Below are 16,184 nucleotides of genomic sequence, written 5' to 3'. Positions count from 1 at the left end.
AATTCGAAAGCACAGAATAAATAACATTGTTTATTATTCTGTGACGTAAGTAAGTACTGCTGTTTATCCTTTCATGGGTATTTGCTTAAAAAAAGTTAATACAAACTTTTATGAAAGTTATATATTTCAAATTATATATTCAAACTTAATTTTCTCCCACTTTATTCTGCGATCTTTTATCTTCCGAATTCAAAATGCCGCGCCGTGTTTTGTGATTTTAACGTTTTTGAGCAGTTTATTTTTCTTCTTGACAGTTGATCCAAAGACAAGTGACAACAAAACATATTCATGTGCAATCATAAGATGCGCCATTTTATTTATCAAAACTAAAAGAAAACGGTGGAGGTTGTTGGTTGGTAAATGTAACATCTGTTCATTAACTTGTATTGTTGAACACATTGTTGAAAATAGCATACGATTGCTTTTAATAGCAATCTATGCTTGTAACAAGCATATAATTTTAGTTTATTATTTTAGTTGTCTATCGTGCCATTACTTTTTTCAAGAGTATATAGCTATAACTTTTATATATATTTTTTTGTTAATAAGGTAAGTAAAATTTTAAATCTGGTTTAAAATATTAGAATTACATCCATTACTATTTAAAGTCTTAATTATTTACATACTTTTTATGAAACCTTGCAAGTTTTTTTATCCTAAGTTTTAACCAGTTTAGACAGATAATGTTTCTGTATTAAAATAACGACATAACAATAGTCCCAATTATTTTTTTTCTTTATAAATAATACCTAATCATAGATCACAACTAAACCGGATTCATTAATGGGTTGAACAATTTTGTTAATAAAACCATGGTAAAATTGAGTATTCAAAAGATAGCATTGCATTTATAATATTTTCTAATTCTTGCAATCATTTTATATAATTTTTGGTAGATCTTCAAAGATAAAGAATGAATTTATCTCTAGGTATCAGCATAGTTTTCTAGTAGTAATCCATATATCTGTAGACTAGACAAAACACATGTTCTATTACATCCATCAGATTACTGACCAACCACATTTTTATGATACAATTTACAACTCTAGTATTTGTATAGTTCATAAATTTAGAATACTTTTTACTTTAATGAGCTATGCAATATTCTCTTTGTCACTTTTTTAGGAGTATGTAATTTGTATAAAATTTTTTTTTCATTTATTTGTAGGTTGTTTCTAGGAACTTAGAATTAGATGTCAATGAAATTTTTGATGTCAAATTAGTCCCATCCCTTCTGTCACCACATATTTCCTTAATTGTGTATTAGTATCATAATATTTTAGAAATATTCAATATTAAACAACTAGTTAAGATACTGCTTGAACAATGAATATTGGAATTAATGGAAATAGAACAATATGTAAATTTAACCTCAAAGGAATGTGCAGGTTTGGTACAAGATGTTGGAACTTACATGAGATTCCCGAAAAAAGCCCTCACAAGATTATAGAAAAATATGAGGTAAGTTACTCTAACTATTCAATCTGCCTATACAAATAGCTTCTGAATAACTAGTGATCAAATAAGGGGTGAAAAATATAATTGTGTTTGAATGCAACTATACTCTGTCATTGTTTCTACACAAATATACCACATATTTAATGTTTACACAGGTTAATAATAATGACACTATTATTATATTTAATTACAAAAGAAATAAGTTTTATTTGTTTAAAAGTACAAAAGTGTAAAGTGTACAGATACATACTGGTGACAAGTGACAAGTAAGTCATCAGTAATCAACAAAAAGAAAACATTTTGCCAACATACATAAAATAATTATAAAGTAAAGTTTATTCGTTTACCAAATTCCCATCAGTAAACATGAGCACATGTTGATATTCGCAGTCTCATTCGTCAAGAGGCAATTAAATATAATTTATTAGACAGATTCTCATGTTACAGATCCCAACTTGCCATCATTTTAAATTCAAATTGTATCGTGTTGATTTTTAAGTTAATCTATTGTGTTATATTTATGTTATAGTTATTGTTAAGTTATTTACTGGTCGTATTATTTTTTAGAGTTTAGTTTAAGTGTGATATAATGATTAATATTCAAGAAATTCTTACGCTAACAGTTTCAAAAGTAAATATTTTTAAAAATCATATGATACATAGATCGTACATCAGTACGACCCTGTTTGGCTTACACGTGGTTCTATTGACGATTGGGAATATGTAGAATGAATAGGGTTTAGAAGCCATGCTCTTACTCCAGTCCTCAGAGACAAAAAGGCCACTTAACCTGTAAAAATCATATGAACAAGCTGAATTCTGCTGAGATCATTAATTATGGGACTCCAAAAAAGATGCAAAAAAGTTTACCACTTTTGCCTCCAGGCTTATGAATATGTATTATAACTGTGCTTGAAGCAGTGGTGTATATCATTGATGAATATGTTAAATAACAGGGGTCCCAAATGAGAACCCTGGGGTACTCCTGAATGAACCTTAATCTCACTGGAAACAAAATCCCTGATATGCACCATCTTAACTCTGTCAATTAAGTATCTCAGCCATCTAAGAAGTGGTCCATCAACACTCATTTTTTTTAAGTTTAACTATTAATATATTATGGTTACCCGATCAAAGGCCTTGGAGAAATCAGTTTATAGTGCATGTACCATACAGCCCCTCTTCATGGCCTTCCTCAGAAAGTCAACAAACACTGGTAGATACATTACATCCAGTTGATAGTTTTCTTGATTACTATCAAATGGTATTACTTCAGGTTCAGTTTTAACAGGTTCAGTAATAGTTTGCTCATCCACACCTCTATGTCTCATCACGTGAACTGGATTCATTTTCACAAGTTTCATCAAATCTAAATGAATGAGATGTAAACACTGCTCATTTTAGAGGGTCCCAGAGGCGGCATCTATTGTGACAATAGCCAATAAAAATACATTTTCTTGATCTCTCGGAAAACATCCTAGATCAATCTTTTTCAGGGATATGTGCATTACAAGCATTACAACCAAATAATTAAAATTTGCTCATATCAGGTGTGTAACCATACAAAACTTCAGCTGGTGTACAGTGATTAGGCAATGTACTTGCGGGAGCTCGATTTATTAAGTACACAGCTGCAAAGACAGCTTCTCCCCAAAACAAACTGAATTCTTTCATCAAGATAACTACTTAACCATGAAAGGAACCATTCAGGAAAGCCAATACATCTTAATTTAAACATGAGTAAAGAATGGATTACTGTGTCAAAGGTCTTCGAGAAATCAGTATAGATGGAGTCCACTTGGTACCCATCCTCTTACCCATATATCGTAAATAGTGTCACTTTAATCAGAGTAATAAGAGCAATTTAGCTATGGTAGCCACCCTACATAGAATAGAAAGACAAACTTTTGTTTTTTAAGTAGTTTTTAATGTTTTTAGCCAAATGAAGAAGATGGAGCTTGTGCTCTTCCTCTTATTAAAGAAACAGAACTCTCACCTAAGAATTACGGACCTGGTACATCTACAACAGAAACTGCTATAAGTTTGGTTAAGAAGGTATCAGAATCTGAAGAAAAAATCTGTGGTATTTGTTTTGATATAGTTTTAAAAAAATCAAGGTAGGTGTACTTCAATTTTATTTCATATTATAATAATCAAACAGTTTTAAAAGGTTTCCAAGGTGTACAAGAGTATAGTTTTTTCTCAAACTCTTCTTTCAGTTTTGACTAAAGCCTATGGTTTAGTCACATCGAATATTAGGTAGTCAGTCCATCTGGTAGGTGGGCGGCCACTGCCTTCGCTCGACAATATGTTTTGTCCATTGGTTGTCAGATAGTCTGGCGACGTGTCCTGCTCAATTCTATTTTGGTGACGTGATTTTTTGATAGCGTCTGTTTTTTTTATCTACAATGTATTTCTTTGATTAGTATTCAGTCTCTTAGTGAGATATCCAACATCTGGGGCTCCATAACTCTCTGAATCACGCGAATCTTTTTTACTGCCTTTCTTGTTGTGCTCTTGAGTGTTAAGATTTCCGCTCAATAAGTGAGTACACGTAACACATATTGGTCAAAGATTTTCCGTTTGAGGCATATGGGTAGGTCCGATTTAAATACATACTTTAATTTACCAAACGCTGCACAGGTTAATCCAATGCGATGTGGGAGCTCACATGTATAATTATCTTTCTCCAACAGAATTCCACACCCTAAGTATTTGTATGATGCAGTCTGCTCAATATCCTTTCCACCAACAGCAATATTACGATTTAGTACCAGCTTAGTCATTATTTACTTCCATATTACTCATATTAATCTTTAGTCTGACTTACAAGGAAATGTGATATAATTTTTCCAACATTATTATTGCATCATTCATACGATCAGATATAAGGACGGATGTCATCTGCAAATGACTGAGCTTACTTCCATTGTTGATACCATATTAATTCAGATCTTCCTTTTTACAAGTATGTTCTAAAAGTGTCGTGAATAGCTTTCTTAAGACAGTCTCTCCTTATCATACTCCTCGCTGTATACAGAATTTATCTGTTTCTGGTTCAGATAGTCTTACGCCTTATCCAAAACCTTACATAAATTTATATAATATATATATATATATATATATATATATATATATATATATATATATATATATATATACAATCAAATAATCTTAATATTTTATAGGTCTCAGCAGACATTTGGTATCCTTCCTAATTGTAATCACTGCTTCTGTTTTGCATGTATAAGAAAGTGGAGGCAAAGTAAAGAATTTGAATTTGAAGTGTCAAAAGCTTGTCCAGAATGTAGAATTACATCAGGTAAGTGTTGATTTATGCAAGTTGTATGTAAAACGCTTGTATCTGTGATTAAACACATCAATTTCACTTGTAGATTTTGTCTATCCCTCAAGAATATGGATCGAAACAAAAGAAGAAAAATTGAACTTTATAGATGGCCAAAGACATAAAATGAAAAAACAAGACTGTAAATATTTCCGCCAAGGTTCAGGAAAGTGTCCGTTTGGAAATACATGCTTATATTTACATGCCTTATCTAATGGAACAGTTGTAGATGTAGGGCCTCCCAAAGCTAGGAGACGAAGAGGTATGGGGTCTGGTAAGTTTGTTTAATATGTAATTGTCAATAACAGTTGAGTCATGGCTATATAAAATCTGCAAACCATCTGGAAGGGTCAAAAAATGTAAATTCTATTCCACTATTTTATTCTCATAACACCGCCGAGATTCTTCATTTGAAACATGACTAAACAATTAACCATTTTATGTAGTATATGCAAGATCAGGATCTGTCGGTTGGTCCAAATAATTCTGTATAGTTAGATGCACTTATCTATTTCCGTGGCTAACAGTGTCTTAGGCTTTAGTGAATTTGCATTGCAGTGATCTTGCATCAAATGCAAGAAATTTGTAAATTTACCTTCACAATATGAGTTTTTATTTACTACACACTTGCCGTCAGTTTGTTCGTAAAAATTCCATCAGCTTCTTGGGAATTTTGTGACAAAAAAATGGGTTAGTATCTTTTATCGCTAACGAGGTATTTAGTAAAAGTTACGACACCGCATGAAAATATGTTAAGATTTGTACAGATCCTTGGATAATCTGTTTTTTTGGAAGCCACCTAATATGAACTGATTACACTGCAACCATTTGGTTTATTGCACACCTTCCATTTATGATACCCATTCTAGAATTCTGAAATCTGGCTGGAATTTTTAACGATAAGACTACCAAAGATAATAATTAAAATACTATTATAAAATAATACCTCAATCAACTATGGGAGCTTATCGTCTATGCTTCGCCTATCTCAGTCTCTCAAATGTGAATCTGTCTTGTTTTAAACTATGAATTAAACATAAAAGTGAAACTGGAACAAACCATGAAGTGGAAATATCCAGGAGTGGCTAGTATACCTGTTGAATACAAAGCATGTGGTGTTCGTGTGTATTGAAGTATAAAACCTCAATATTACCCCTATATAAACCCCTATATTTATACCTCAATACACACGAACACCACGTGCTTTGTATGAATTAAACAATGAAAATTCATTTGGTAACAAATAAAACAATGAATTAACTAATATTTATTCAACATAAAATAAATAATATTTAGTTTGCAAAAACAATCCTGCCTAAAGCTTTACAATAAACAAATTTAAAACTGATACTTATGGCATCGATGGGTTGCTTGCTTCTATTAAGATGTTTGCCTCCAGATTATGTGGGTAGGTCTTGTTGTTGCCTCCAGAGTATGTGGGTAGGTCTTAAAGACAGCTGCAGTTATTTAGTTCTACATTATTCCATAAATTATTCAAATTATTCCAGAAACCCAAGAGATTTCTGCAGACCATAAAATGAACCTTATTCCATATTTCCTTCTTTTATAAATTTCAACTACACACAAAAAAGAATATATCCCACCATGTTAGAAAAGCTCATTGACAGAAATAGTGGGAGACAAAAATTGTGACTACAATGAAGTATAGCACAGAAGCCATAGAACATATTTTATGTCTATGATGGAATTAGCTCTTCTGTCAACATAGACCAGAATATTTAGTATACGGGACAGAAAGAGAGAGGGTGAATATTTATTCTACCGGACAGAAAGAGAGAGGGCGATGACTTACGTCATTAAGCGTATCCACCTATTAACGTTTCTTTCATATAACGGCCCACTAGAGCTTAATGTAAAATATGTGTTCGGCGAGGGGAACAAATGTTAAAAAACATGTCCAACAGCTACCGTGTTAATAAAGATTTTTTGCTTAGCGATTCATTTGGTTCGTAAGCATGACCCGACAGGATAATTGTTAATGAAATCACCATGTATTGTTTGTTTGTATCGCTTGTAATGACGCTTCAGATTAAATTTATTATTATTCTCTTATTAGTAAATAAGAGTTGTTCCTCCCACTCAGGTTTAAATTCACGAATCGTGATATAGCCTTCATTTACAAGTTAATGAATGAGTGACGAAAAAAAAATTTTTTTTCAATAACTCGTGCGACTTTTAAGATTCGGGTTGGCCACCCGTGTCCCAGTGGAATAGAAATGTTTGCATTTCCACCACCACTGTAGATTATAGTTCTTAAAGCTTTTTTTCCAGAACATTTTCATTTGTATAGTCATAAGACCCCACTACAAAATCACTACATTAATAACATAATTAATCAAACTCACATTTTTTGCATATATTTAGAATAGGAGAATACATTGATCTCGTAACATTGCTAGCCAAAAAGTGGCCGCAAATAGTTTTAATTAAATGTATAAAGTAAGAGAGCTAGCGCACAACGCCATTGGTGACATGGCGAGTGTCAGTTGTGTGATTTTGTAAAGCATGCGTCGATAGATAGTGGTAATAATATACATATTATAAACATATAACTAAAAATACACTTTTCATTTTTCTAAAGTGCAAACTTTATTTTAATAATAATAATAATAATAATAAAGGTCTTTATTTTTCCTTCAAATTCATACAATACACAAAATATATAATTTATATATGCATAAAATACAATAAGAAAGAAAAAATGCCGAAGATTAGTTAGAGCTGATTTCAAGAAATCAGTACCTCTGCTTTTCATCTTAAGCAAGAGAGAAAAAAATATATATAATATATTTTTTTGCATGTTATGTAACAATCAATTAAAAACCATAACCAATAGAAACATTTAACATTTAAATATTGTCCAAAAACTATCACACAGTTTATACATACTTCATAACAGGTCATCAAATAGTTGCACATGTGTTACTCACTTAGCAATTTAGATTTAAGAGATTTCTTAAAAGATATAATCGATTTTAATTTTAATTCTTTAGCTAATCCATTATATACTTTTGATATTTGATATGTAAATGAATTTTTGAATTGTTCTGTACGATGTGGCGGAGCTGCAATTGTATTTTTATATCTTGTATTAACATTATGTATGTCAGTTCTGTATATAATTTTTTTAAAAAGATATGCTGGTAGAGAGTTTTTGATAATTTTGTGGAAAAGACAAGCAGCATGTAGAAATCTTCTCTTTTCCATGTTCAACCATTTTACATGTTTTAATTTGTGAGAAATAGGCTGGTGTCTTCTTACACCACAGATCAGACGAAGACACGAATTTTGAACCACCTGAATTCTTCTCCTGTCATCTGAACTAATACAAGGCCCATACACAACATCTCCATAGTTAAATTTTGATAGTATCAGACTTTCGCACAATATTCTTTTTACTTTGTATGACAGATAGCAGCGATTATGGTAAATTGTTCTTAGACTGAGAAATGCTTTACTCACACAGGTGTTAATATGTTTTGTAAATTTGAGGTGATTATCTAAAGTTAAACCTAGATTTTTTGCACTAGTTACAGGTTTAATGATTTCATTATTAACAACTATTTCAATGATGTTACTCATTTCCAAACACACCCTGTTTGGACCAAAAACCACCAGATTAGTTTTTTTAGAGTTTATATTTAATGCATGATTTCTTGCCCAAGCAATCAATGATTTAATATCTTGATTAACAATCTCAATAGCACTTGCTCTGTCAACCGGGTAAAATGAGTGGTAAATTTGTGTATCATCTGCATAGAGATGAAATTTACAGGTATTCAAGGAGGTACCAATATTGGTGGTGTATAAAGTAAATAAGATTGGACCTAAGATTGAGCCCTGAGGTACACCTGACAAAATGTTTAGAAAATCAGAGCTTCTTTCGTCTACTTTGATGCTCTGTTTCCTGTGATGCAAGTATGACTTAACCATATTCAATGCATCTATGGAAAAGCCGATTGACTTCAAAATTGCACAGAGTAGTGAATGATTGAGAGTGTCGAATGCCTTAGAGAAATTGATCAAAACTAAAATGGTAACCTTACCCACATCTCTTTCTCTCAAAATGTCATCAGTTATTTTAAGGAGTGCTGTTTCACAGTTGTGAAATGGCCTAAACCCGGACTGAAAATCAGTTACAGTCGATCCGCCGGATCTTTGCACATCGTCATCATTCTTATTATAGGAAATAAATCAAAACATGTGAGTCAAACGTATGTCGGCTATAAGAATTATTATAAAAATTAGAAAATGGCTAATATTACAATTGACGTTTTTATACTTCTCTTTTATTTCATTTATTGCATTTAGAAAACTGGATACGTATACATTTATGAACGTGATTTTTCAATTTTTGGAAACCTATAGGTTGTCCAATAACATCTACAGTAAATAAATATTTAAACCATAGTAATAAGAAATTAAAGTATTTTTTTGAATATTTATTGAATATAAGCAAATATATGGTACTGACATATCGTCAGATGATGTTCCTGTTGTTGGTAAATATCGGTTTAGATTTAAGAAGGTTACAAAAAAGAATAGTAACAAAAATGTGATATGAGAAGACTAAAATGTGAGTAAACAAAAGAGACGTTTTTAAAGATTAGATAAGAACATATAATAGAAAAAAGAGAAAAAGAACAGTCAGATGAATGACAAGATACTGCAACTCATGGAAAAAAGAAAAAAATCAAAGAACAACACAAGAATGTACAACAATATTCACAGACAAATAAGAACACAAATACGAAAGGCCCAAGAAAATTGGTTAAAATCACAGTGTGAAGAAATATATTTATTGAAAGAAAAACACGATACGTTTAAAATGCATAAACAAGCAGCTGGTCTTTAGAAATTAAATACAGCTAACAAACCGCGAGATCAACAGAGAAACATCATCACAGATAAAAATCAAGAAATTTGCATATGGACCAAGTTTATCAAAGAACTCTGATGATAGTAGATCCCAACAACCTCCATCCCACATATGTAATGACCACTTACAAATCACATCAAATGAAGTGGAAAAGGCAATATTACAACCAAAAGATGGCAAAGCTCCTGGACCTGACAATGCACATGCTGATCATAAAACTATTTAACACCAACGGTACTCAACTCCTAATAAAAATATTTAATGAACCAAGAACATGGCTGAAGTCACGCCGACGTTTATTGCTGTACCAAAGAAAACAAAATCCGAATCCTGCAGTGATTTGCCGACCATCAGCTTAATGAACCATCTTTTAAAGTTATTTCTAAAAATCATACATCAAAGAATATATAGACTGTGCGAAGAAAAATTCAGTCGTAGTACAAAGTTTAGTTTTCGGAATGCAGTGGGTACGAGAGAGGCTCTCTTTAGCATAAAAAGGCTATTTCAACGATGTAGAGATGTGAACTGCAATACATATGCATGCTTCATTGATTACCATAAAGCATTCAGGTTAATGAACAGAAAGAGTAAAAATTGGGACCATTCCTTAGAAATTAAATGTAGGATAGAGAAAGCCAAATCTACATTTCAAAAATGGCTAAGCTATTCAAATGTCATGATTTATTCACACCCATAAAAATCAGGTTACTACCATGTTATATCTTTCGTATACTATTGTACGGAGTTGAGTCGTGGACTTTCACAGACACTACCTGCAGGAACATTGAGGCTTTCGAAATGTGGCTTTATCGTCGAATCCTGAAGATATCTTATACCGGTCACGTTACTAATCAGGACGTTTTATTAAGAATGGAAAAAGAAAAACAGCTGATAACCACAATAAAAACAGCCAAAATAGAATACCTTGGTCACATCATTAGCAACAACGAAATATATGAATTGCTGCAACTAATTTTACAGGAAAAAGTAGATGGAGGAACGAGGCTCAGGAAGGCGAAGGATTTCCTGGCTGAAGAATCTATGTATGTGGTTCAACAGAACAAATATTTTCAGACCAGCAGTGTGCAAAGTACAAATTGTCATGATAGTCGCCAATATCCGAAACGGGTAGACACTACAAGAAGATCTAAAAAACTGAATATAAATCTACTCCAGTGCTCCATCATCTTGATAATTTTGTTTATTCAGTGTTAAATATGGTTTTCAGACTTAAGTAATCACTATGTTTTAAAAAATGGTCATACAAAAATTAACACAACGAACTTCAAATAAAGAAATCTATGCATAATAAATTAAAAAATAGAAAACTTGAGCTGGGTAAAAAAGAATTTATTATAACAATAATATAATTTAAATATTTATTGAAGCCTCATACACTATACAGCCATGTAGCCAATCATAAATTTAAGAATTCTTCACTGTCAGAATCTGAGCCACTCATATTACCAGTGTCTATTATGATTGGTTTAATGTTAGTGTCAACCATATTTTTTTCTCAGATATACCACTTTGTAATAATTTCATGAGTATGTTTCACACATTTTTCCCAAATTTCTGTGTTACATTGGTTTAGTGCCTCTTTCCACATATTTATAACAGCATTATCAGAATGTCCATCTCTACCAAGATTCTTATTGTAATATATGACTTGCAGTTTGCCCAAATTAATTCAATAGCGTTGAATTCACAGTGATAAGGAGGTAGTCTCAACACTTCATGGCCGTGTTCTTTTAGTAGTTCATGCTAACAGATGTTTTGCCAATAAATGCAACTTCTTTATCCCTTAATATTTATATTAAGGGATTATATTTATATAATCATTACTTATACTTTGCAGAGTAACATGTTTCTCTAAAAAAAAAAGAACAGATAAGTACAGAATAAACCACACTGTTATAACTAGTTCAATGAAAAAGAAGTAATACTTTGATTTTATAAAACTATAAATTATTTCAAATTAAAAAACTCACAAGAAAATTGACTTAATATCCATTAATGTATTCAGCAGAAATTTTCTTAAACTACTCTCAACAATCTTTTTTACAACATACATTTATATAAAGTATTGATTAAAAAGTACCTTCTGGTTATCATGGTACATGATACCATTATCTTATGGTATATCAAATTCAGATTGAAGAAATTTTTAACTACTTACTTTGTTGGTACATGTCGTATACTGTATTACGCACTGCCATTTTTGATCCCTCAGACAGATCAGTTGTTTTGTTTTTCGGACGAGGTCTACTTTTGTCTGGCTTTGAAAGAATGTGATTATTTTCTTTCCTTTTAATAATTGTACATACTGTTCGTCGTTATATTTTTAATGCAGCAGCTACTCTCTTAAATAAAGAATTGTTTAATGATTTTCATAAACGAACATACATTTCAATATGTTACCTGTTGAACAGACGAAAATGGCTCCAAAGGCCCTCCATTTACTTTTTCTAATTCGAAATACTCCAACACATTCAACACAAGTTGCTAAGCTTGAGAAGTTAAAGGCTTGCCAGGCATACTCTAAAAATAAAAACCTTTAAAAATATTTCATATTGTCCGTTGACGTAGTTTTAGCTATATTTAAATAATTAATGTCAATTTAGAGGTTAAAAAAATTTATTATTCGTTATTAGCTAATACATGAATTCTTACCTTAATAAATTGAACACGAAGGTAAGGGTTAGTCGTTATAACAACTGTTTGTTAAAAATATGTATATTTAAAGTATGAAAAAGGATTGATTATTTAAATCAAACGAAAATAATTTATAAAAATATTACACTCTGTCAAAACAAAATTTCCAATTGTCATGTCAATTGTCAGTAGACGAATCAATCAGCGATCATTGTTCTATGGCTGTCTTTGTTCAATGCATGGTGTTGTGTATGGACAGGCGGTTTAAGTTAATAGTTTTAGTTTCTGTGAGTAGGAAAGAGACGTAACATAAAAAATAATTCGTGAATAATGTCATACTTGTGCAAAGATCCGGCGGACCGACTGTAAGATATTATTGTTAGAAATATAATCACCAAGCTGCATTTGCATAATGCGTTCTAACACTTTTGATAAAGTAGGCAGAATACTAATAGGTCTAAGATCCTTATATTCGGTTGGATTGTTACATTTAGGTATGGGTCTAATTAATGCTTTTTTCCATTCATCTGGAAAATAGTTACTGGAGAGGCAACAATTCATTATATGCGTTATATAAGGAATGATTAATGGGCAACATTGAGCAACATTTTTAAGTTTAAACCGTCTGAACCTAGAGCATTAGATTTAATAGTATATAACAATTTTTGCACTAGATCACAAGATACTGGAGTAAAGGTAAATTGTTCGCGATTAGGTACAGTATTTAAATAATTGTCAATTGTATTTTGATTGATTGTTAGATGTGGGATGCATGATGTGTAGTACTGATTAATCTCATAGGGTTCTTTTAATGTTTCTGGAATTGTGTGTTCTGTCTTACCAATATTAATGAGTTGTAAATTTTTCCAAGTATTTTTTATCCCACCCACATGAAGTTTGTGTTGAAAGAAAGCTTTTTTTTCATTCTCACATGCTAATGTTGTATAATTTCTAATCATTTTGTTGTAGGTAAGGTGAGCTACCTCCTTAGTTTTCTGCCCCTTTTTTTTAGCCTGATCTCTTAGTGACTTAAGAAGTTTCACATTATCTGTTAGCCAAGGATTATAATTTTTAGTGACTTTAATCTTTTTAAAAGGAGCATGTTTGTCGAAGAGAGCCACAATGTTGCTGCTTAAGAATTTTACTTTATCATTGATGTTTTCAATGTGATAGATGTTGGCAAACAAAGTACAGTTTAAATCAAGTAAAAAAAGATTTACATCAAAGTGTTTGAAATTTCTAACAGTCTTAAAAATTGGGGCTGGTTTTTCTGGGAAGATATTGACGTCACAATAAATAAGCTCATGGTCTGTTATGTGGTCAAGAGAACACACACCAAAGGATTTTATTCTATTTTTGTTTGAGACAATTATATAATCAATCAGAGTCTGCGATGTAGGGGTTATATGAGTTGGCCCATCAATAATCTGTACCAAATTAAAACTGTCAAGTAAGTCATTAATTTTATGAGCTGGATTCAGATGTGGATTGAGTAAGTCAACATTAAAATCACCCAAACAAAAAATTTCATCACAATCTGTAAACATATCAGCAAGAGATTTTTCAAAAAATTCAATAAAAGTATTAATTATGTAGTCTGGTGGTTTATAGACTACACCTATACCTATCAACAAGTCATTAATTTTTAGTTTGATCCACACTTGTTCTATGTGATTGTCAAATTTAAATTCAGAAAATTGATAATTATTTTTTATATACATACAAACTCCTCCACCTCGACAGTTGGCTATTCTGTCCTGACGAATTAAATTGTAACCATAAATTTGTACAGCGTTATTTGGTATTATTGGCTTGAGCCATGTCTCAGAGACACAAAATATATCAAATTGTTTATCAATAACATAATTAGCTAAATCAACTATTTTAGGAAATAAAGAACGAATATTAACATGTGCAACTTTTAACCTACCTACTTAACAGTATAACGAGCTTTAAAACTTGTTCAGAATAATCTGATACTCGCCATCCTTGTCAGGCCAGTGTCGTTGCGCGCTTTCTTAATTTTTCTTTGATACCTCGCATTTTTAATAATACCTTTTGAGGGTACAAAGCAGGAATAAAGGTCAATGGAACATCAATTAACAACATTAGATATGCGGACGATACTATCATAATAGCAGACAACCTCCAAGACCTCCAAAAATTTAATAAACAAGATAGTTGAGTATGGAGAAGAATATGGATTACCAATAAACATCAAGAAAACTAAATTTATGAGGGTATTAAAAACCCAAAATAATGATGAAAGCCTGAACAATAAAGGTAAAACTTTAGAACAAGTTGAAAACTACAATTATCTTGGCACAATAATTAATCACACAAACGATTACTCCAAAGAAATCAAAGTTCGAATAGAGAAAGCATGAACAAACTTCAATAAAATGAGAAAGGTACTTTGTGCAAGAGAACTGAAATTAGACATGAGAGTTAGACTGACAAGGTGGTATATTTTCTCGACTCTGCTTTACGGAATAGAATCATGGACACTTAACGCGTCGACTACTAAAAAGTTGGAAGCATTTGAACTGGGGGTGTATAGAAGAATCCTGAAGATATCATGGACCGAACATGTAACAAACAACGAAGTCATGAGAAGAGTAAACAAAAGAATGGAAATATTGGAAACCGTCAAGACACGAAAGCTGCAATACCTGGGGCATGTTATGCGTAATGAAAGATACAACATACTTCAATTAATTATATAAGGGGAAATCCAGGGCAAGAGAAGTGTTGGAAGGAGAAGAATCTCATGGTTGTGTAACTTGAGGGAATGGTACGGATGCACATCAATCGAACTACTCAGAGCGACAGCATCTAAGATCAGAATAGCCATGATGATTGCCAACCTCCGTCGCGAAGATGGCACGTAAAGAAGAAGTTTTTAATAGCTAACAACATTTTTCTCAGACAACCTTATATCATCATTAAAAAAATTAGCTTTAAGATAATATAAAAAAGATGCATATACGTCATGAGCAGCGTATTTTTTTATTTAAAAAATAAATGAATTTTTGTTCAAAAATTAACACTTACATTACATAATAACACATCACTTTTTGAGTGGCAACATTTTATCAATGTTTTCTCCTGTTTTTAAATGTATATAAAAATGTGAGTTTGATTAACTATGTTATGAACATAGCGGTGGGATCATGTACTATTATTAAAATAAGGAAGTTATCCAATGACATGCTTCGGTATAAAAAAAGTTATTTTTAGATTAAAAGTTGTGTCTTTTTGCAAAGAATTAAAAAATCTCATGAAACGTTTTAGGTGAAAGGGAAGATATAGACCAGAGAGAAGTATTAGAACAAATATTGTTATGGATGAACGATGATGATGATGAACTTACCAATGGGCTGTTTGATTTAGATTTGAATGATCCGTATATAGCCATCCAATATTATGATAAGGGCGATTTTGAATACTACCTTGCCATGGACCAACTGATGAATGATTACGGAACGGATGATGATGGTGATGACGACGATGATGATATCTCTTTTGATTACTGATCTTTCATTTGTTAATATTTTTCTATTGTCGTTTAATTTACTAATTATTTTGGGAATATTGTCTGTATTTTAAAGAATAAAGAAATAAATTTAGTTAGAATTATGGTGTTTTGATTACAAAATAGTAGAAGGAAAGACACTCGAGTGCACTTTGATGTATGAGGCTCTGACGCTATAATTCACCGCCAGTAATTAGCCATTTTTAATCTGAATTAATTTACAAATCATTTTTGTAGTTCAATTATTATCCACTAGTCGTCACTATCTATAATTAGCCAATTTTAATCCA

The 16,184-nt window shown here is 31.6% G+C and overlaps 2 protein-coding genes across 6 annotated transcripts; one reads left to right on the top strand and one right to left on the bottom strand.

Annotated features, from left to right (window-relative positions):
- Positions 1–279: 279 nt before the first annotated feature.
- LOC140434479 (probable E3 ubiquitin-protein ligase makorin-1) lies at positions 280–15,998 on the top strand. 2 transcript variants are annotated; one of them, XM_072522781.1, is made up of 6 exons: positions 280–549; positions 1,169–1,461; positions 3,397–3,575; positions 4,647–4,780; positions 4,854–5,066; positions 15,654–15,998. In XM_072522781.1, exons 2-6 carry the CDS (start codon positions 1,327–1,329, stop codon positions 15,893–15,895), a joined length of 903 nt encoding a protein of 300 aa, XP_072378882.1. In that variant the 5' UTR covers positions 280–549; positions 1,169–1,326; the 3' UTR covers positions 15,896–15,998. The 2 variants fall into 2 exon arrangements, with proteins under 2 accessions (XP_072378882.1, XP_072378881.1); XM_072522780.1 differs by having other exon boundaries at positions 283–549; positions 4,854–5,078.
- On the bottom strand, positions 11,070–15,647 carry LOC140434478 (uncharacterized). 4 transcript variants are annotated; one of them, XM_072522779.1, is made up of 3 exons: positions 12,378–15,647; positions 12,126–12,245; positions 11,587–12,067 (listed from the first exon to the last, which is right to left on the bottom strand). In XM_072522779.1, the coding sequence occupies exon 1, from the start codon at positions 14,078–14,080 to the stop codon at positions 12,944–12,946; it is 1,137 nt and encodes a 378-aa protein (XP_072378880.1). In that variant the 5' UTR covers positions 14,081–15,647; the 3' UTR covers positions 11,587–12,067; positions 12,126–12,245; positions 12,378–12,943. The 4 variants fall into 4 exon arrangements, with proteins under 4 accessions (XP_072378878.1, XP_072378880.1, XP_072378877.1 ...); XM_072522777.1 differs by adding an exon at positions 11,070–11,576 and having other exon boundaries at positions 11,884–15,647; XM_072522776.1 differs by having other exon boundaries at positions 12,126–15,647.
- Positions 15,999–16,184: the final 186 nt, after the last annotated feature.

Source organism: Diabrotica undecimpunctata, chromosome 2, assembly GCF_040954645.1.
Source record: "Diabrotica undecimpunctata isolate CICGRU chromosome 2, icDiaUnde3, whole genome shotgun sequence".
NCBI lineage: Eukaryota > Metazoa > Arthropoda > Insecta > Coleoptera > Chrysomelidae > Diabrotica > Diabrotica undecimpunctata.
This window is presented reverse-complemented; position numbering and strand designations above follow the sequence as displayed.